Genomic DNA, 21,732 nt, shown 5'->3' with positions numbered 1-21,732 from the left:
CCACTGTAATGCATGTCATTTACAGGGCAAACAAGTATTTAGTAACCACTAGCCACATAAAATACATGAAGGTAACAAAGAAAACAAAGTAAAACAATGAAGAAGCTACTGAAAATATTGCAATGAAAACCAGCTGAAAAAAATAGTTTACAAAATGTAGTTCAGGTTATAAAGTGTGAAAAATATCTTTTTTTTTCTCATAAAAATGCCACATTGAACGAGGCAATTAAATAGTCCCGCACGGGGGGGGGGGTAGAGTCGCGTTTTATACAGTGGTGACGGACAGGAAGGCGTTGTGCACCTTGGTGTCCTCGGGGGCCCGGGCGCCGTGGGTCATCAGCTCCTGGATGGTCATCCAGTTGTCCAGGATCTTCTTGTTGCGCTTCTTCATCATCTTGCGGTGGCTGAGCTCGATGATGTTGAGCTCCTTGCGGCCCTCGCCGCCGCTCTGCGGGCTCTCCCGCAGGCTCTCCAGACGGCTGCGCATCATGAACTCCCTCCTCCGCCGCTGCTCCTTGGCCCGGAGGAGGTGCTGCTTGCGCTCCTCCTTGCTCCAGTAGCGGCCCATCTTCATCTCGCTGGCGGCGTCGTCGTCGGTGGTGGTGCCGCTGCGCTCCTCCTTGATGCGCAGGGCCCGCTCGCGGAGGAGCTTGTCCCGCACGGGCCGCTTGGTGATGTAGCGGGTGCCGTCGCTGCGCACCTTCACCTTCCACTCCATCTTGGGCTCGGCGGCCCGCTGCAGGTCCTTGCACACGCTCACCAGGCTGAGCTGGCTCTGGGCGTACTCCACGGCCGAGCGCTGCTGGATCAGGTGCATGTAGCTCTGGTAGTGGCGGGCGTGCGCCGGGATGTTGGCCTGCCGGTACTGGGAGCTGTGGTAGGGGGACAGGTAGGGCGATGGGGGGGCCTGGGGGGCTTGGGGCTTGTCCCGCTCGTGGCGTTCGTCGTCAGCGGGGGGCGTCTGATCCGGGTCGGCGGGGTTGCCCTGCTCCGCCCCGCCCTGCCGGGCGTGGCAGGCGACAGTCTGCCCAGCAGCGCCCGCCCCACGCAGGTTCCTCTGGTTGGTGACGCTGACGAGCCTCTGCAGGGAGTGGTCGGGCGAGCGGTCCATGGCCAGCGGCGTGCTGCGGCAGCTCTCCGCCGTGTTGTAGGCGCTGGAGCTGTCCTTGTCCGACCTCTCCGGGTGCTCGGTGATGTCGGCCAGCTTGCGCCTCTGCGCCGCCTCGCCCTGGCCCCGGCGGCCCTGGTCCTTGCCGAGCCGGCGCTCGCGCTCCCGCTCCCTCTCGGGCCGCTGGTCCTGGGCCTTGCGGAGCTTGTGGGCCTGCATGATGTTCTGGCACTCCATCTCGATGCTACGCAGCTCCTCGTTGAGCAGACGCAGCTCCCTCTGCACCCCCTCCTGCTCCGTCAGGCTGCACTCGATGGTGCTGCGCCGGGTGTAGAACAGGTCGTACTCCCCGCTGTTCCTGATCTGGCACTTCAGTTCCAGCAGCTGCTGGAAACGCTCACACTCTTCCTCCTCCTCCTCCTCCTCCTCCTCTTCCTCCTCCCGTGCCGGGGGGCAGCCGGGGCCCAGGTGCTCCCTGGACGCCGGGCCCTGGCCGGTCTGCCTGTCCGTGCTGGCCGGCGCGTCCTGGCTCGGGGCGGCTCGGCGCCTGTCCCGCAGGCACTGGGACAGCCTCTTCTGGACGCGCGCCAGGACCTCCTGCTCGGAGCTCTCCTCGTGGCGCACGCTGTCGTCCGTGCGGCCCACCCCGCTGTCCTTGTCCTGGTTGTTGGAGGAACAGGTGGCCGTGTCTGTCGTGATGTCGTCTTCCTCGGGCTTTTTGGGCTGAATTAAAAACACGTGTCAGATGTAGTAGAAAACTACATGCCAGGAAAAGTGCTTAGCTGACGCCTGATAGGGTAATGCATACTGATTATCACTGTGCTCAGAGCTAGCCTTGTGACTGTGAAGCATTAAATAAACAAAACTCAATTTAATCAAACTAGTGTTATTTGTACAGGGAACCATTCTCATTCCACTGACAAGCGGTTGGGAGTTTTGATTTAGACTAAAAGCTAACAAAATAAATATGTTTGCAGTCTTTATAAAATGCAAAATAGCAATGTTTTGAAAAATATCAAGGATCTCATTGCTCAAAATCTGACATGTTTATATTACAAGAGGCATTACATTTTTCAAAAAGGACAAAGAAATTCTCATGAGCTAATTCACATTTTCAATCTCATTTTTTATCCACTGATGCAGTTAAAGTTGCCTGACTCTTTACTTCTAGAGCTGTTTCACTGCCAGTATTATTTTACAATTTACATTTAAAATCGGAATACAATCCTGCTGCATTTTATATGAAAAGCTGAGCTGTAAGCACGAAGATTGAAGTTAAATAATTCAATACTTCAATAATAATAACGAAATAATTCAACAGTGCATGGGTGTGTTGTCTGTCTCCGACTGAAGCTGTAAGCCACACAGTTAATAAAAATATAGTATTCTAACAAAACAAGTAATTATTTCATGGTTTCCTGACCAACTCTGCGGTGATCAAAATCTCATACAAACTCCAAAATGCATTTCTCATTATAACAGTGAAAAGAGACTTGCTATATTTTCTGGGGAAGTGAGGCAGAAGGTAACAGTGTTAGGGGGATCACTCTCAAATTTGTGAAATCATACAAAAATCACCAGAACAATGCCAGTGGTTTAATTAGTTCAGGACAGCCATTTGAACCTGCTTTGAGAGCTCATATTGAGAACTTAAAATATATACTAAATATAATAAAGTATAAACTCAATTCTCACTTCCTGGAACTGGGAAATATACTGTGCGGATGCTGTGCTGAGTAAAAACTGAGAAACCAATGGGAGAAATTTGAGTTGTTTTGACCTTGACTCCCTTTAGCTGTATACAGTAGAGGGAATCATACTCCTCATGCAGAATAGGTAATGTCCATGTGTTCTGTATTCATGCACCAGTTATGCAGAAGATTGTGGAAGTGAAAACCCATGAAAACCCAGATACTTAAAACAAAGCCCTTGAGCTGTGAGCACCAAATATATCAGTAAGATGACTTTCTTACTAATTTGGCTAACTCAAGGTGACTTCAAGGAAACCTGACTCAGCTCATGGATATTCTCTGGAGTGCAGATAAAGCAGGCATGCCACATCAATGAACTTTCAAAGGTCAAGAGAACTGTTCCCAGCAGCACGGGCTCAAATGAGGCACCATATAGCATAATAGTGAGCGTCAAATGTCACACTGACTGGAGAACAGTGTTAGGTGCAGGTGGTGTTCTGTCCCCAGGGACAGGGCTGCATCTTCGCCTGCTCTCACCTGCTCCCCCATGTGAGAGGCACGCTGCAACTCCTCCTGCCGTTGCTCTTCCAGCATTTCCATTTTGAGCTCTTCCAGGAACTCATTCTGCTCATCATCCAACCATCCCTCGTCCAGCTGTCCCAGTGAGAGGAGAGAGGGCATTACATTACATTACATAATTGGCATTTAGCAGACACTCTTATCCTGAGCTCCTTACATAGGTTATAGGTTTTTTTTTTTTTTTTTTACACATTGTTACCCATTTATACAGCTGGATATTTACTAAGGCAATTCTGGGTTAAGTACCTTTTCCAAGGGTACAACAGCAGTGACTCAGCAGGGAATCGAACCGGCAACCTTTCGGTTACGAGACCTGCTCCTTAACACTATGCTACGCTGCCGCGTTAGTTCCAGCGGCTCTGTGACTATGCGTACCCTTTCCAACATCCCCGGACCAAGGGGAGGTCGTCACAGAGGACACAGCCCTGAAGTAGATGTAAACATGCCCTCAGCATTTCCAGATGGTTATTTGTGTCATGGATAAAAATTAATTAGTGGAATTTTTTCAGCTAAGAAAAACAGCTCATGAAAGAGCTTTAATTACCGAAAGAGGCCACTTTGACCTTTTGACCTCCCTTCAGCTGCGCATTTTGAAACTCTTTACCAAAGGTAATCAATAATCCCAGCTTGAAACGTATTAACACACTTGTGTTATAATTACAAAAAGTGAAGGAGAATCCATTATTGCTCTTGGTTTATCTATACTCAGTACCTCTTCCCCCAGTACCCTGGGGCTTGAACTCATTCCATATTACCATGCCATTAGTTTTTATAGTTTACTATCACAAGTCAATTACACTTGTGCTACATAAAAATAAAACATGAAGCAGAGCTAATGTGCTGGCACTCATTACAAGAGTGGTGAGCTTCATTTAGCCTTTCAAAATTTATTCTGAGGGACACAAACTGCATGTGCGTAAGTCTTTTCAATTTTCAAACATGTAATGCCTTATTAGTGCCGTGATGTGTTAAAAAAGGGAGAAAAGGCAGGCTGTGCTGTCGGCAGCGCTATAGGGCAGGAAGTGTTTGTGTGTGCCGCTGCTAAGCCTTTTAGACGCTGCTGTTAAAGTGTAGCCGTTCTCTTTTTTGTGCACTGAGGAGTATGAGGAGTGTTGGGCCGGTCATCATCTCACCTGTATGTCGGGCCTGGCGACCAGCAGCACAATGTTCCTGCAGACCTCACTGGACAGCATGGTCACCGCCTCTTCCCGGTCCTGGACGTCACGCCCGTTTATCTTCGGAATAGACACAGAGGGGAAAGGGTCAGCCCCTCCCCGCTTGCTGCCAAACGCAGACTGGTGCAGCCGGGGGAGCAGAGAGGACGGGGGGTGGAGGCGTGAGCCACACCGCGCCGCCTGGCTCCTTCTGAGGTAAGTGCCCAGCCACTTGATTACGTGCTTACAGGAAAGGGCCGGCGCGGTGATTGCCGGGGGCCGGCGGACATCGGCGTGAGTGGTTATGTTCATAAAAGCATCCTCGCAACATACATCTGCCGACACAATTAACTGGCCACTGACAGCTGGCGTTCATCTTTTTCTGTGGAGAGTAATGGAACTGTCAGGGAGAGATAATAGCTTCGGCACGCGCCGGCCTGGGAACCTTCCAGCTCGAATCAGTCATACAGCAACGCTCGCCGTGAGACAATTAGAGCAGGTCCCATATTATCTCTCATCAAACAGTGCTTACAGGCCCACGCCAAACAGCCCTCTCTCTTTAATCACCTCCGCGCTTATTCTGAGGTTTACAGTCCCCCTCCCAAAAAGTCTCCTTTGGGTAAGCTCAGCTCCAGGGTCCTCGCCCCAAGAAACTGCTCACGGATAATAATGCTGGGAGATGTGCCTTCGCCCGAGAGGGAGATACGTACATAACGAGCGCCGCTAAAAATACGCCGCTAAAAACAGACCCCTCCCACACCCCTCCAAGCCCAGTGCTGATGCGGTGAGTAAAACAGCTGGGGGGCTTTTTTATGACAACCTTCAGGAGGTGTGACCATTAAAAATGAATGTGCTTTCTGGCTGGGAGGCAGTGCAAATTCGTTTCTGGAGCATGTTCTCATACATTCGCAATGCGCTGCAATTGCCGATACACTCGCCGGTTACCTGTAAAATGCGATCCCCTTCTCTGATGCGGCCGTCTCTGGCAGCAATGCTGTTCGGGCCGACCTGAACAAGGATGAAAAATGGAGTCTGACCACAGTGGTATGAACAACAAAACTGCACACGCAGGTGGGGCAGTAGATGGGTCTCTCATGTAACAAATACCAGCTGTGGCCATAAGACATGACTGAGTATGCTTCATCAGAACACTTGCTAGCTGTTTACTACTAGGAATTGGTAGCCCCTCCAGGCACCTGTTGTGAACGTAGCAAGATATGAAAATATTTCTACTTACCAACTTTTACAAGTTTTCTCATGACAGGGTGTACAAATTTGATCAAATTGTTCCCTTTTATGAGATAATCTGCACTATAAATAGGGGCTTGAGAAGCTTTATTCATATTCACAAACCCTCCTAGAGTACCATGTGATAATAATCATGATTGAGCCTATAATTCCTTTCACACAGTAACTCTTTCTAAAAACAATGGTGACCAGATGCCATTCAACATGATTCCATAGCTCTGCTTCTAGAGAAGCTTTGTGTAGTATCTCTCCACCATTGGTCTGTCTTTGACTAATGAACCTGAACAAAGGGGCAGGCCTTTTTCACAAATGTAATTGGATTGGTGTCTTGAGCCATTTATTTTACTCTGCAAAGCATCCTGGAGATGTCGACATCTCATGCAATTATTCTAACCTGGAAATTCTGTGTACCTAAGTGGAGTACCCCACCCCACCCCCATTAAATATTATGCTCTTCTCTCAGATTGGAGGAGTTTGGTTTTATACAAACAGTATCAATGTTACAATAGTCGTCCTCTCATTTTGTTGCACATTCTTAGGGTGCTGAACAAAGAAATTACATACACAAAAGAATTGAGGATAGGGATGAGATGGTAAATTTGGGCGTTTATATGTTCAGTCGTAAGATCACTAATCAATAACTTCAGAACCAGAATTGGAATACTCATTCATTTGAAAATTAAAAGTATTCAGAGTTGTCTTTCTCATCAATATTCATGAAGGAGAGTCTAATAACTGTGCATGAAATAAGACCATTTATTACAATTATTAATTTTCCTGCCTGAAAATGAGTAAATGGAGATCTTTTGTGGTAAGCCATTATTTACCAAAAAAAAAAAAAACTGGTGTTTGATATAGAGCTTAGGGGGAAAAGTGGGTTCAATTATTCAAATATTTGACCTTGGGAACTGCAGAATATTCGAATATCAGATGATTTAAAATGCATGTTCCTTCTAGAGAAGCTAATCAAGCTGTGAATGCAGTAGTAGGTGGTACTAAGAGTGAAGGATGGGCTTGCCACACGAGTAGTGCAAATTAAGCTACTTCTACAAGAAATATGAGGACACAATATCTAATGTGTGTACACATGAGTTACATTTTGGCACTCATCCAATCTAATCACAGTACCCTGTGTGTTTGACATTGAGTGACACATTTAGCAGATACTTTTTTCTCCCCAATATCATGAGTGACTCAATAGCAGATATTACACTTAATACAATTCTTTACTGTAAAGGTAGAACTTTCAGTTAAGGCCAAAATAATCATTCTTGACAAAGACGTGTAGAATGCCAACTAATGTCTAAGACAAAAAACTGTAGATATAATTAATGCTTCTCATTCTGCTGGTTTTGAACTGCTGCATCATTTTATACATCAGCATCCATTGTTTGTTTCCGTGTTTGGTTTGTCTAAAAGTTCATCTTGGACTTGTCGCAAGGTGATTTTTCATACCTTTAGTCAGACATATGGAGTCTCTTTGCCTTATAGAGTGCACACAATATGAAGCAGCCAGTTACAGCCAGTGGTATTCCATCCACGCTCAGCACTGACTAGCTTGTAGGTTTTAATTAACATCAAATGCATCTCAGAGTAGGTTGGATGGAATTGTGGATGAGATTTTCAGCGCATTGCCAACAAGTGGCTAAAAACCCTGCTTTCAGAACAAAGAGCAAGCTGCTGACAAAGCCTTTCCTTCTTTCTATAGAAAGAATGGAGCTGCAATTGTATATTGTAATCTACAGTAATAGGCAGCATAGACCTTTTCATTATGTTTCTGCACGGAAAATGATTGCATACTGACACATACTGGCTGTTTATTGTGTTCACGTATATATACACACATAAAATATAATTTTACCTCAGTTTATTCTATTTTTGCCACTGTGAATTAGTTTCTTCATCAAAAAGACAAATATTTGGCTTTAAATATACAGTGAACAACAATACACGAGGTGTTTCTAAAACAGAGGAAAGGTATTAAATGTCTCTGATGAGTCAAAAATGTGTCCCCATTCCTAATGTACCTCAAATCAACATTCCATATTTTCAGAATCCTCAGTGTGCTTCCCTTCCCTTGCTGTGACGTTCTATGATTCTGTCATGTTCTATCAGTGACACTTTTTTGGAATCATCGCCCATTGTCTTGTACTAACAATTCAGATACCAAGAGGCAAATACATTGTCTACAAACCTCAAAGGAAAACAGAAAAACAAGTTCCAAGCCTGCATAAAAGTGATATACTGTATATGTATACATATTTCATGAGGTAAATTTGCATTCCCTTTTTATCAATCTAAAAGTAGCGCCACTTGTGTTGCTTGTTTTAAATGTCTGATATCAATTGGGAAGTGGCAGTGTGTTTACATGTAATGTTCTGATGTTTCTGGTAATGCTTATGGGCAGGTGAAAGGTGGGATGACGCTTCGCCAGAAGGCAAAAATAACCAGTTGGTCCTCAAACAGGAATCAGTGAAAGAGACTCACTCTTGTGAATCTTTTCTTGTGATTGTCTTTGTCGTGCAGAGAAGGAAATGGGAAAACGTGCCATTTTACACTCTGCAGGAGACGAGAAGAGTGTCACTCTGAACTAATTAAAAATTACAATTAAAATGTAAAAGGGGGAGGATCACATTACAGCCTTGACTTGCTTTTCATGCTTGGTTCATTCTGCATCGCTGTTTACATGGCAGGCCTTTTGGCAGGGCTTGAATTCCATTCAGCATTTCTAATTGTGTTAACCCTTCCTAAGCCGGTGTGGATGCACCTTCTACATTTATCATTTCTTCTTTGAAGAAGCTATCGTTAAAAAAGACAGTGAGAATGAGATACTAATTCAATTGTATTGCTTTGGTTGTAGGATTGTAGATTGTTTTTATTATTATTATTATTATTAATTTCTTCATTTGTTTGCTTTGTGAGCAAACAGTTTGCCAATGCATACGGCCAGTTTGTTCCACTTTATGTATTACTGTGTATCATCCATTGGGTTATGTGTGGTCGTATAACTTGACACGTGTGTATTATGCGAGTCGTGCTGTGTAGGTTTCGCATTTACAGCCAATGGACCTGATCAGGAAACTTTCCTACCTCACTGACGTAGATGGCGATATCCTCCTCATCATCCGTTCTGTAGCACAGTGTTAGTCCCAGCTTCTCCTGGCTGTTCATTCGACACAGCTCCACCTCCTGCACGGTCACAGTAGGGAACATGATTATGCAGGCGGTGGGACTTCAGCTGACTCTGGAATCAAATTCCCACTTGGCAGACACTATACGCCTGGCGTTGATAACAGTTATTTGTTCAGCCTAAAACTGAAAAGACTATTTGCTTTTAATTTTTCTGAAAGGATAGATCAATATTTTTACTGTTTGTTTCAGCACTGCTTGGACAGTTATGGTACACTTCAGTTCACAATCAGACACCCCTCACAGGTGCTTTGTTGAGGCAGCCAAGACTTATTTTCATGGGGGCTGTGGAATATCATTGCTTATTTTCCAAATAAGCTCTTACTTATGCTAATCTTAACTCAATTATTCTGTCACTCGGATGGTGCGCCTTTTCTCCAAAGAAAAGTTGCTGTGGAAATGCAATATTCATCACTTGCTCCTTGGAGGACCACAAACCCTTGGAGCTTTGGTTGGAATTCAGATTTCTTCTCAGTCGTCCTCCAACTTCCCAAAGTCTGTACAACACTGCAAAACGCCCCATGGAATAGCTCCAGAATACCACTTCAAACCGCTTCACGGACTAATTTCACAAGCTCTAAAACATGAGCAAATCAGTATAGCATTGTATTAGAAATGAACCCCTATTACTGCGGTAATGCTTTTTAGTGTTTTAATCTGCAGTGCCCATTTGAACAGATTACTTCACAGACACATTTGGGTCTAATAAATCTCTTAATACTCCTCTCTCGGTCTGCCTCCATTGAGATAGTGTGCTCCACTTGAAATTACAAATTTGCCGTGATTTTCCTAAGCTAAGCAGGTCACCAGTGCCATATTACCGATGAAATTCCACATCAAACAAAAACCCAGTCTGCAATTCACACTGTAAGCGTCTTTGATTACCACTGTGCGGGCACTTGCATTGGATTACCCACTGTCAATCAGTGCAACCTGAAAGGCATTAATATCGCTACAAAAACTGGCTGGTTTGCTTTGGAAACAACATTACAGGCAGAGGGGTGATCAGAGACATTTTGGTGTGTGTAGTCAGAGACACTGATATGTCTCTTCCCTCTTCTAAATATCCTGACTAGCACATTTGCCGTTATGAACAGGAGCTACACCCTTGTTTGTAACAACTCGGAAAGGGCTGCTCAGGTGAAGGTTGGCTGAATCAGGGGTTGGCGCAGTGAGAAATTCATTTCCCGTGACAGCTGGGGGTTCACTGGTTGCGAGTGCCAGGTTTTTCAGTGCTTTGGATGAAAGGATCATGGACGGAAAGGGGCGGAAGGGGAGCGGTTGGGTTGGCTGGAGCAAAACACCTGGTGTCTCTCCCTGTGGGCCACGATCACTACCTCTCCCTCTTACTCCTGGTCTCTCTGGCCCGCCTCACCATCACATTGTGACAGAACATCACAGGCCCACCGGTCCAGGGACTAAACCATTAATTAAACCCAGTCACCATTACGTCCTCTCCTGCCTTTGTGATACGATTGCTCTGACAGGTTCTAAGATCTCTAACTGAATGTTTCAGAGTTGGCTGAGGCAACTTCAACTTCAGATTTTATAAATATATATATTGCCTTTGTATGAAAGAAGAGTAATACACAGCCAGTAAGCTCCTCAGAGGACAGTAGCGTAAGTAACAGAAAACAGTGCTCAGGGTTTGCACAGTGTGTCAAGTGCACTGACTGAAGACCTGTCATTATGAAGTGAAGACCAGGAGGATTGGAAAGAGTGCCTCTAAACAAGCTAGTTGTCTAATTCATTGTCCATAGTAAGCAGCTTTAAACTGTACTGTCACAATGTGTCACAAATGAACAGATGAATAAATGGGTGGATGGATGGATGGATGGATAAACGTACAACTGAAAAAAACATTTATCTGGCTAAGATGGTGCTCATAGGTTTGAGTGTGATCAGTCTACTTTTATGTTCAATTTACTTTTTTGAATTAAAAAGAGATGTGTGGATGAATAATTATCACTTATGGTTTAGCTCATCAGATGACAATGTTACCAAGTAAATAAATGGTACCATTGATGCAATAACCAAAATCAAAATCCTCGCAGTCCACACAAATGGGATAGTTCTTATGTTCTTAAGCGATGGCATTACTGTGGCATTGTATTTTGCCCTCTGAGGGCAGGCATGTTGGCGAGACAATATTACAATCCATTTTTCTCTGCAGGTCAGCTGAGTGCACCTCTAACAAAGTCATTTTAGTCAGTTTGGTAATAGAAGATGAACTGTTCTCAGGTCTCATAAGCTTCAAATGTACCGCAGTACAAACACCTCATTTGAAAAATTATTAACAGTAACAATGATGTACAGTCAAAATGCATTCACAGTACACTGATATATGGGTATAGGAAGTGGGGAGAAATTATCAATTCTAACAGAAAATGAATTAAATTATCCTAAATGTTCCTGACAACAAAATGAATTAATGACTAGAATTCACCGTATGTAAATGATGTTTCATTCTTTTCTGCTGAGGAGACACCCTCCTATTTAAGTGTCTAAGCATCAAGTTAGTTCTTGAATGAATGCAAGTAGTGATACACCTGTATTTGAATTAATCAAGAAAGAAAACAAAATGTAGGCCAATGGGTACAATCAATATGAACAGGATAGCAAATCTGATTCAGAAATAGGGAAGGAAACCCTGTAACTATGTTTCTTACACTACAAAGGTTTGACGCTGCAGCAACACTACACAGCGCTACTGTATTTCCTTTCTGAGTGATTCACTACCACGATCAAGGCGCTGCGCCGAATTGAGAGATAGAGTGTCTGTAAAGTGGTGGGAATACTTGACTGGGAAAGCATCTCCTGATCCATCAGAAACACACGGTGGTAGTCTCTTCCCTGGAGCAGCAGACCTTCTCCTGCTATTTCATTTTCCTGATGAGCTCTTAGTGTCTCAGGCAGGAGATTGCCTTGGGTGACTGCGAGGGGATTGACAGTAAATTAATGACTGCGATCATGTGATTAGAAGAGATTACCGCCTACTGTCAGCGCGCATCGGATACTGTCATAATAATTGTGCCTTTGATTGCTACAGACTGAGAAATCAGTGGCAAAGTGCACATGACTGCTACACAGAGGGACGGGCAGCCCCTCCCTGCGTGTGAAATCAGCACATTAAAAGACTGGAAACACCGTGCTAAAACATGATGGGGATAATGCACTCCATTTCTAAAACCGCTGCAGGGATGACGGACGGACTGGGATATTGGTTCAATTATTGCCTTCATGGCATCAATGCTTTTGCTTAAATACACCTGACACATTGTGTGCCATGCACCTTACCTGGAAGCAAAATACAAAAACAGTCAGTGTCCCATCTAAGTGACTGTAGACCGAACACAATACCTAACATGATGCCCTGCCCTAGGCACTGGTGCTGAAGGTTCTTTCTAGGAGACGCCCAGATAAACCAGAATCCGGTGGTGCACTTTCTCACCTGTTCCTGTGTAAGATGGTGGCGACCAATACACGACATTCTAAATGAGATTCAGCTAAGTCTCTCTGTTTTACTGCTCTTGAAGACAAAGGGGCTGAAGGGACTTTTTCAGCACTCTCTAGTGCTATAGTGCACATGCACAAAAATGTAGCAATCGAGAAAGCAACAGTGGCAACACGGTAATCCAAGTTCCTTCATCAGATATTGGAATTGTTTCCCGGCCTTGATGTTGAAAGAAATCTGCTAGAGCCCGGCAAGGGCCCAATGTTAATTATTTTTGCTTTCCCATTTACGCCTGTCTACTGTCTAACTTTCTGTTCCATGGTACATTTGCGAGTGTGAACAGGGTATTAGGGACAGGTCAGGTTAGGCTCTCTGCAAGACCTGAAGTCAGCTGTCAATTGGACTAGACCAAGTTAGAGACACCCAGGTGAACTAGACTAGGTTCTCCTTATTCTGACAAAGCTGAGGGGAAGTGGAATGCTATGTGTTGAATGCTCGTTTGACAGCAGTTTGCCTCAGCTGTGAACTCAAGGCTAATGACACAGGCCCCTGCTCACTGGACCAAGCGTGCCCATTTACTCTGCTGCACCACAGAGCATGCCTATGTGTTATTCATCACCCAACAGGACTGTGGGTCAGCAAGATTCATTCACAATGTTCATATGAATTATTCATACTTGCTGCTTACACTCCACCCTTCTGGAGATATGGACACTTAACACATTTTCCTGTTGATACTACTATGCTGGAGTAAAATTTTTGAACCTTTATTATGATTTGTGATGCTTATTTGTGGTTGTATTATTGTTATTATCATGTGATGTACTGGTGGTAGGTGTATTTGCATTGAATGCAGTGAATTAGATACAACAGATGGTGCTTAAATAAGGATTAAGCCATTTCAGAAGGATTTTACATCATTAATATTTCTGTCTCCGGCTTTCTTTTTTCCTTTTGTTCAATAGCCCACATATTGTACAGCTTTACAAACAAGTGATATAGCCTTACAAACATAACCTAATATAACCTTACAACAACATTTCTGTGATGCTATGTCAACATTATCACTCCATGTTTGATCTGGATAGGTAATTATCTCTCAATGTTAACTCAGTGGAGAGGCATAACGTGTGCAATTGTGGAATTCAGTTTGAAGCAGCTGCCATAGAGTGTATTCCATAAAGGAAGTGGAAGTTAGTTAGCATGTAAAATACCCCTCCAGGCATGAAAATAAAACATAAAGCAATAGAATGCACACAGGACATAATAGGATTTGTTAATAGAAATGAGGTGGAAACAGATTTCTGTATATGTATATAATATTTGCACTGATTTACTGCATGAGTGTGGTTAGACAAGTGGATGCACAAACCCCTTCAGAAAAAAGAAATAATTCAGGCACAATGTGTGAAGGCATTTATGAAATGTAAATGAAAAAACGGCAAATTTAATAAGTCTGCATCATTCAAGTTAGAACAGCCTGTCTGCTCCTCAACGACTTGGAAACAAAGCACATTAACAAAGACTAGCACCGTGGCAGCGTGGCTCGGTACAGCTGAGCCGTTGTAAGAGGCAGTTTATTTTCCATCCAATCAATTGTTGGCATCTGAGAGCAAAGTCTGAAAAAAACGTGATGATCTCATCTGTCAAACCGGCTCAAGAATCCAGAACTGCTCTCACATGTGACTTAAGCCCCATGGAAGTCAGGATATGGGAGTTAGGAATTCACCGCAAGTCTGGGACTGGGACTGTGGTTTCTTTCTTCATGATGATGAGCTTATGGTGAGATCCAGCATAAAGGGTACATGAGACGCTTTGGTGTATTTATTGCCTTGCCTTTGAGTGTCACAGTGTACACAAACTAAACAGCCATTCCAATCAGACAACACAACTGAGATCAATTCACATGAAACAAAGGAAGCCCTGAGCCCAAATTACACTAGATGAGAATCATGGGAGATATTCACTTTAGGAATATACCTATGGAAAGCGGTGTTGAGAGCTTCTCTCATGTGGCGCAGATCAGGACTACACCAATGGCTGTAGCATGTCACATGTTGCAGACTGGTGCTGCTCTCTCCAGCTCAGAAATTTTGCAGGACAAGAAGTGAAGTCCCGCCCACAAAATGTCATCTGTCACACACTCACCCCTAGGGACGGCTCAATGAAGCCAATTACAAAACCGGGCTGTTCCGGTGATTGGTAAAGGTCCATTATGGGATTTCACAAGGGGATGTCAAAAGTTACTAATAAGTGAGACAGGAGTCGTAATCAAGTCTTACCTCATACTCAAACTCATCTGCCCTCTCGCCTTCGGCCGGGACCTGGGAGAGGTAGTCCGTGCCCCCATAGTACTCATGCTCCATTGTCTGAAGGGAGTGACAGCTATCAAGAGAGAAAGGAAGACAGACACAGATGAGCTTTGCTGTCTCTCACAGCAGACAGGCAGCATGTCCTTTGTCTTGTCCTGAGATCAGTGATCCATGGGAAGCAGGAATCTGTCGGGCACTGCAGTGGTGATGTCATGCATCATATAGCACTCAATCCTTATTAAACACTGCAGGTCCAGGAGCATAAAGCAGTGAAGAATGACTAACTCTTCTCTCCCCTTATACCTTTGTAAAGCAATGGGCAACATTTCATACATGTTGCAGAACAACAAAAATGGTATCCTTATGTCATCAAATGGGCTTTGTGTCCAGCATAAAAGCAATCAACACAAAAGTGAGCAAAATTGTAGAGATCTTATAGAATTTCACAATCATTGGAGGAATTCCACCACAAAATTTACTTCAATATATAGAAAAATGGAAGTATGACCAGCCTCTCACTTGCAAAAAGAAACCATGTGCTATAAATGATTACAGCCTGTAACAGCTAAATAGTAATGTGGCATCTCCATCGCAGCAAGCACTGGCAATTAGAAAAGAGCAATGAAGATGGAGTCATTAGTTCTTGTGTTTAATTTTCACTGCATTCTTCTCAGTAGACCAATAAATACATTTGGTAATTTCACATGGACAGGTTTGCTGGAAGACCAACCCATTATGAAGACAAAGATGGGGCCTTAAATGCCACAATGTTTTACTTTTCGCACTATAATATCTCACGTCACATCTTTTCCAAGCATGCACGCACATAAAAACACCAATGTAGGATTTTATGGTCTCAGCTAAAATCGGGGAATACAACATACGCAGAACCATTTGTTGTGTCTATAAAATGCCCAGTATATTGGCTCTCTTCACCTGATCCCAGGCAAAGGGACAGATTATATGCGTTTTATGAGACAGAGCGAATACGCTTGGACACAGCAGCGGGTGATAAATAAGACGAGAATAAATGTTGTGATACGTTGCCTGTTTTTATTAGTCCGTTTGCTCTTAATCACCCTGTAAACTCTCCATTAAAATAAATGAATGCAGAAAACATTAACAAGCATTTCATAAAGGTTCTGAAGGTAGCATTATGGTGCTGAGGGAACGGATCATGTTAGCTAACCTGTTACTAACAATGTGCGATGTTTTGAGGGGTGATAAGTCAGCATTGGTAGACGCGTAAAGCTAGTGGGTGCACAGCGTGCTGAGACCCATACAGTTCAGATATTGTTGATCCAAAGTAATACGCGGACATTTAAATTGAGAGGTCACTTATGATTGAGCCAGATATAATGGGTCAATCAAAATGCCAATCTCAAAGGAAACATCCGAGAGTAATATTGAAATTGAGGCAAGCCATGAATTCAAAGCAGCCAATTATCATTGGAACGTATGCAATTTACAATGTACTTACAATATAAAACCGTATTCACTCAGATAGTCTCCATTAACGTCAAAGATTCATGCATATTCAGTGTTTACATGTTACTGTCCCCTAGGAAGAAACCCAGATATTTTTCAAAAATTAACATCGTCTTGTCCATAATTTAGTTATCCTTGCTAATAAGATCAAGGTAAAACTATTTCTTTTGTTTCTGTTGTTTTGTTGATGAGTCCCAGGTTGTTTCCTGTGAACCTGAAAAATTGGGAAAACCTACTTTCACACTGTCTGTAAGCATACAGCCATATTTTTGGACCACTTCTCTAGTACTCTATGATAAGTAAGTGGTTAGCCACTCTGTGACATCAGGAGTGGTTCCACCAGGGCTGGGACACTATATCCCAGATATTCTATTCACTGAACAGATAATCAGTATGTAACCCTGAAAACTCTGTCTGTATTATTGCTGCCGCTACGAGCACTCTAATGTGCTGTCTCCCCATGAATATTCACGAGTTTAGTCTGGACAAAGGACAGAACATCAATGGGAAAGACTGCAGTTCAGATAGCACAAAAACCTCCTGTTAACAGCCTCCTGCTTATCGGTCTGCCCATACCTGTCGGAGAGCAGGAAGGGACAGATGTCCGGCACCGGAGGGGTCGTGGGCCGCAGCTTGGAGAGGGCCATGATGTGCTCAAACGTGATGTCGGTCTGTGTGCAAACGTCCACGAGGTGGACTTCCTGAGAGTTCCCATGGTTCCTGGAGGCGGGGTTCCGTCTCAAGACCTGCACAACGATGGGATCCTTGGCACTGCGGAAGGCCTCCACCGCCTCCTCGTGCGTGGCCTTGGAGAGATCCTTACCGTTCACCTGCCGGGGGGAGTGAGAGCTCATCAGAAATGCACCTTACCAGGGGGGCAGCTCCGTAAACACACTGCCCTGCTCTTCCTGTGACATTTCCCCCCAATGACTGAACATTAGCATGGAGCCACGCTAATGGCCAAACCTCATTTGCTACTCTTACTTTCCTCACAAATGTGCACTGCTATTTCCTTTATTGATAGTTAATAGCACTCCCATTGCCATTTCCACCTCTGACTCAAAGATATTGTCCCTGACAGAGAGTACACTAGAGCTTCCATGATTAAGTGAAAAATAATGACATCCTTCCTCCCATGCTGGAAAGATTGTTTTTCATTATACAAGGGCACCTGATGGCTACATGAGGAAGAGGCACAGCTTGAGTTTCACCCCAGACCCTTCGGTCTAAGGTCAGTCATTACTGGCTCCCAGAGGATTTCATTGTGAGTCCACTAACAACTGACAACTGCCTCCTGACAGCCAGGACCCCTCCCTGTGGAAGTTCAGACACCTGTGACGTCAGATTCAAAAGGTGTGGGCCCAATTAAAGGAGCCATTGGGCTGTTCTCTAAAAATCAACTACTATTATTAGGACTTTACCGTACAAATATAAGTTTGCATGGTTGAATGAGTTTGCAGCAAAATGGCTAGTATGTAATCCTGCAAAGTCAACGGCTTTTACAAGACAGATTTATAAATCTGTGACACGTAACGGAACACTCGGCTTAGGTTGTTTTAATTTTTTCTTATAGGCCTATTATAGATGGTGGTCTAAGGTGTGGCTTACTTACTCTTCAGCAATCTGTTTTTTAAAAATTCCAGTACCCAATGCAAGCTGTCTTCACAGTGATAAAGCAGACCCAGTGTTCCACAGTGCTATGACTACAAAAGAGATAAAGAGCTTCCACCATCATTACTTGCTACCCTTACTGATTATTTCAATAAGAGAATAATAAAATCCAATGAGATAATTAAAGCATGATGACCAGAATGATGAAAAATGCACCTGAAAACTCTTATTGGTACTTCTCTGGATATTACCAATGATAGAACACAGCAGTAATACACACAATGGTTCTACATCACTGAATTAACATCTTCAGTGATCAATTGGACAGAGTAAAACCCGCTATTTGTTAACGGAATTGAATACATCACTGCTGCAGCAGGAAAATAAAGTTACCGCTCCATTTAATTCTGTAATGAGATCGAAAAGGGAATATGACAATGAAATAGCACAGAGAATGCACTGTGGTGTAAAGCCGGAACTGTAGATAAGGCGAACCGTTATCTCTGAACGCAAGGTTAACCCACCACTTTTCCCATCATGGTATTTGGTTTTAAATATATTATATATCTCATGCACAGGATGCTGCAATGAAAATAACATATGAAACTGAAAAATAAAAAAATAATAACCTTTTTCCCCCACTAGCAATGCAACTCAGGTTCAGTGGAGGAAAGGATGCTACTGGGAGGAAAGGTGGCTGGATTTAGCCTGACTCTGGAGAGAGAGCAAATAAACAAGCTTGTCTGGTGGGAAGATATCTGATTAATTGGAAATGTGCAGCCAGGAGGGCCCTCATTTTTACCCCAGACACGATAAGTTATGAGCTACGTTAGATGAGCAGAAGAGCGCAGTCACACTTGCACTCACATCTCATCAATTTACAAGGGCTACGTGTAGTATCAACACAAAGCTTCCAGGTCTCAGAGCAGCGACACCTTCACAAAGGTGCTACAATCACATCCGCTCATTGTTCTTCCCAGCATTCATCACAGTCCTTCACTTCACCTCATCTCGTAGAATCACTTCAGAACTCTGCGCTGGAAAGTGATAACGTCACAGGACTGTGGCTCTGTCAACAGGAATTCAGACATTCATTAGCAAATCCTCCAGTGCCAATTTATGCTTTATTCATTGATGGTCTCTGCTAATGTTCAGGTCTGTTTTTAGCCTTATCAAAACACAAGGTTAGTGTGGCTGATACCTAGTCACTTCCTATTCATGAATCGTCTTTTTCTGCCCTTATGGAGTCTACTGGAGATGTTCTGGATACGCACCAGACATCTTCACAGGCGCAAAGTTAACAATAAATAACCATTAATACTGTGTCCTCAGGTGTTTCTCTAAATATAAAAGTGACCTTTGCGCGACAGGATGTTGCATTAATCACCACAGAGTAAAAGTAGGTCAGAGCTCCTGCATCATCCCCCAACACAGTGCAGAGCAGAAAAGAAAAAAAAATCTGCTTTCTTAGCCTCAAATCAGTGTCAGAACCTGCTAAGTAGTGCAACTTACAATGCATGCTAAAAATCTGACGCTGTGCAATTGTCACATGTAGCCACTTAGTCTGAGTTTGTTCCTGTTCTCTCAGCAATGAGTCAAATTCTGAATCTGAACACATAGGAACTGGTCTATTGTTTACGGTACCAGTCAAAAGTCTGGACACACCTGCTCATAGAAGGGTTTTTCTTTATCTTTGCTATTTTCCACATTTAAGAATAATAGTAAAGACATCAAAACTATGAAATAACATAAATAAAATTATGCAATGACCAAAAATGTGTTCAAAAAATGATCTCACATTTTATATTAATCAAAGCAGCCAAAAAATATGTTTTAAAAATATTTTTTTGGGGGGAAAAGAAATTCATACATAGGCATCACCTTTACTATTTATATAAGAAACAAATTTCAAGCATTTATGCATATTTAAGCTTATGCATATTTAAGCATAAGTCTTTATCTCAAAATGTCTTAGAATGCATGTTTCCCACTATCTTAATCAGGCGTGTCCAAACTTTTGACTGGTACTCTATGTCAGTCCTGAAGAAGAAAAAAAATCAATCTTCCCAAATACCATCTTACCTATGTGAGCACCTTGGCGCTTACTGTTGGTACACAGCCATATTGAATCAGAGAAGGGGAGGAGCTTTTTATCGGTGCAATGAGGGCCAGATGGACTAATTAATCTACATTCAACATCTGAATATTAACCACAGCATATAGCACTCCATATCAGGGTTTTATCATCCGTGTACCTGATGGTCTTCTGTCTGATGGCCTTTCTGTTTGATCTGCACACTAATGCCTACCAGCTGTGAACAGTCTGTCAAAAGCCAGTGCATTGTGGGTATTGCTGGGAGCCTCACAACTGTGGTGACGCAAGGAAATGATCCCCCTACAATGCAGAACCCAAGGATCAACCAGCATGCCCTGACAATGAGTGAGGAGCATCTGTCTGACATGCTGCAATATACTGAGATGGGAGGTGGACCTACCTGTTTATGCAGCATGCTCAATAGATGTCCTTAGACAGGTATTGACTGGTATTGATAGACTAATGTTTTAAATCAGATAAAGCTCATTGGCCTTTCCTGTACCACACTATTTAATCACTTATAGAGTGTGCCCTCTCTCTTCCTCAGCATTGCTGTAATGCAGTTACGGATGGCTCTGTTTGTACCAGCACCTCCAAAAAAACAGATTCTCCAGTGCATGGCAAGCGCACAGATTCATATTCATTCACAAGCACCCGACTGTAAACAAAACCTGTTCCCGATGAATTATTTAGCAAAGCGTCCTAATGATCACTGGGCTGTTTACAAAATAAGTATACAATGTGTGCTCAAATCTATACCTTCCGCAGAGCCAAAACACTCAATATACAGAGTATACACGTCGGTTTAGCCAAGTCAAACCTAGGAGCAGAACCAGTATATTTGCTCGTAATGATCCATTTAATTTCTCCTGTTTTGTTTGCTTGATGCAGTGGCCAGTGGAGTATGTGTGAAGTTGGAAAGTGAGAATGCCAAGGGACTGATAGAGTAAATGGCGCTGCGGCTGTCCATCTGTCTGTGTTTACACTGGGATATTCGGCAGCTGAGGACAGCACATGTGATAGGAGGCTGGTGGTGTTTTTACACAAATCCACTGAGAGGGGCCACTATCTTGCACTGCAGCCTCTTACAACTGCCCTCCTAAAGGAAAATGGAAAGGCTGCTTCCATTTCTCCTGCACTCCCACTATCTAGTAAAAATGTAATCATTCACGAGTTTGATTCGTCAATTAGATTTTTTTAAATGTCTCAATTTATATGCAAACACCATTATAGATATGTTTTGCAAAATCTGAAATCATGATATAATTTCAACACAAAAGACTTTGCCTTGCAGAAAGACAAAATAATTTAGTTTAGCTTGTCCCTTTCAACGAGCAATTTTAAAGCATACAGATGACAGTGCTGACTGGTATGGTTTGTTATAAATAAAAACAGCAAGGTTTTTGAAATTTCAGTCTTAAAAGGTCGTATCAGTTTCTGCTGAATTTAAGACCTTGAAACCATTTTGAGTCAAATCCTTCTCAGTCAATAGATAGGGTTCACTAAATTGTACTGTAATACTATAATTACACTTGTACTGAGGTGAAATGTTGCCTTAAGGATGCAACAAAGGTGAGTCCCAGAGGTTCTGTTCTAAGAAAAAAAAAGTTCCATTCAAAGGTGTGTGGAATCCCATAAAGCATATAAATGGTCATGGACAACAACCTTGATCTCACTAAGCTGACACATCATAACAGTATAGACAGTAAGTAAATGTCCATTGAAAACATGCTCCCTGTGGCCCTATTAATGTGTAGTGTCAGAATTCATCTCCTTTTTTTTTTCCATGTGAAAATGTCACCT

The 21,732-nt window shown here is 43.3% G+C and overlaps 1 protein-coding gene across 2 annotated transcripts in view; it reads right to left on the bottom strand.

Annotated features, from left to right (window-relative positions):
* Positions 1 to 253: 253 nt before the first annotated feature.
* LOC118770327 (PDZ domain-containing RING finger protein 4-like) overlaps positions 254 to 21,732 on the bottom strand; it is a 41,055-nt gene continuing 19,576 nt past the window's right edge. Inside the window, exons 2-9 of one of the 2 annotated variants that reach the window (XM_036517930.1) lie at positions 16,772 to 17,053; positions 14,706 to 14,783; positions 8,871 to 8,969; positions 5,478 to 5,540; positions 4,512 to 4,613; positions 3,337 to 3,453; positions 1,691 to 1,831; positions 254 to 1,633 (exon numbers count right to left, since the gene is read on the bottom strand). In XM_036517930.1, coding sequence (XP_036373823.1) covers positions 266 to 1,633; positions 1,691 to 1,831; positions 3,337 to 3,453; positions 4,512 to 4,613; positions 5,478 to 5,540; positions 8,871 to 8,969; positions 14,706 to 14,783; positions 16,772 to 17,053 — 2,250 coding nt within the window. In that variant the 3' untranslated portion in view covers positions 254 to 265. Of the gene's footprint in view, positions 1,832 to 3,336; positions 3,454 to 4,511; positions 4,614 to 5,477; positions 5,541 to 8,870; positions 8,970 to 14,705; positions 14,809 to 16,771; positions 17,054 to 21,732 lie in introns of both variants that reach the window. The other variant, XM_036517929.1, reaches the window with a different exon arrangement.

This window comes from Megalops cyprinoides, chromosome 23, assembly GCF_013368585.1.
Source record: "Megalops cyprinoides isolate fMegCyp1 chromosome 23, fMegCyp1.pri, whole genome shotgun sequence".
Taxonomy (NCBI): Eukaryota; Metazoa; Chordata; class Actinopteri; order Elopiformes; family Megalopidae; genus Megalops; species Megalops cyprinoides.
This window is presented reverse-complemented; position numbering and strand designations above follow the sequence as displayed.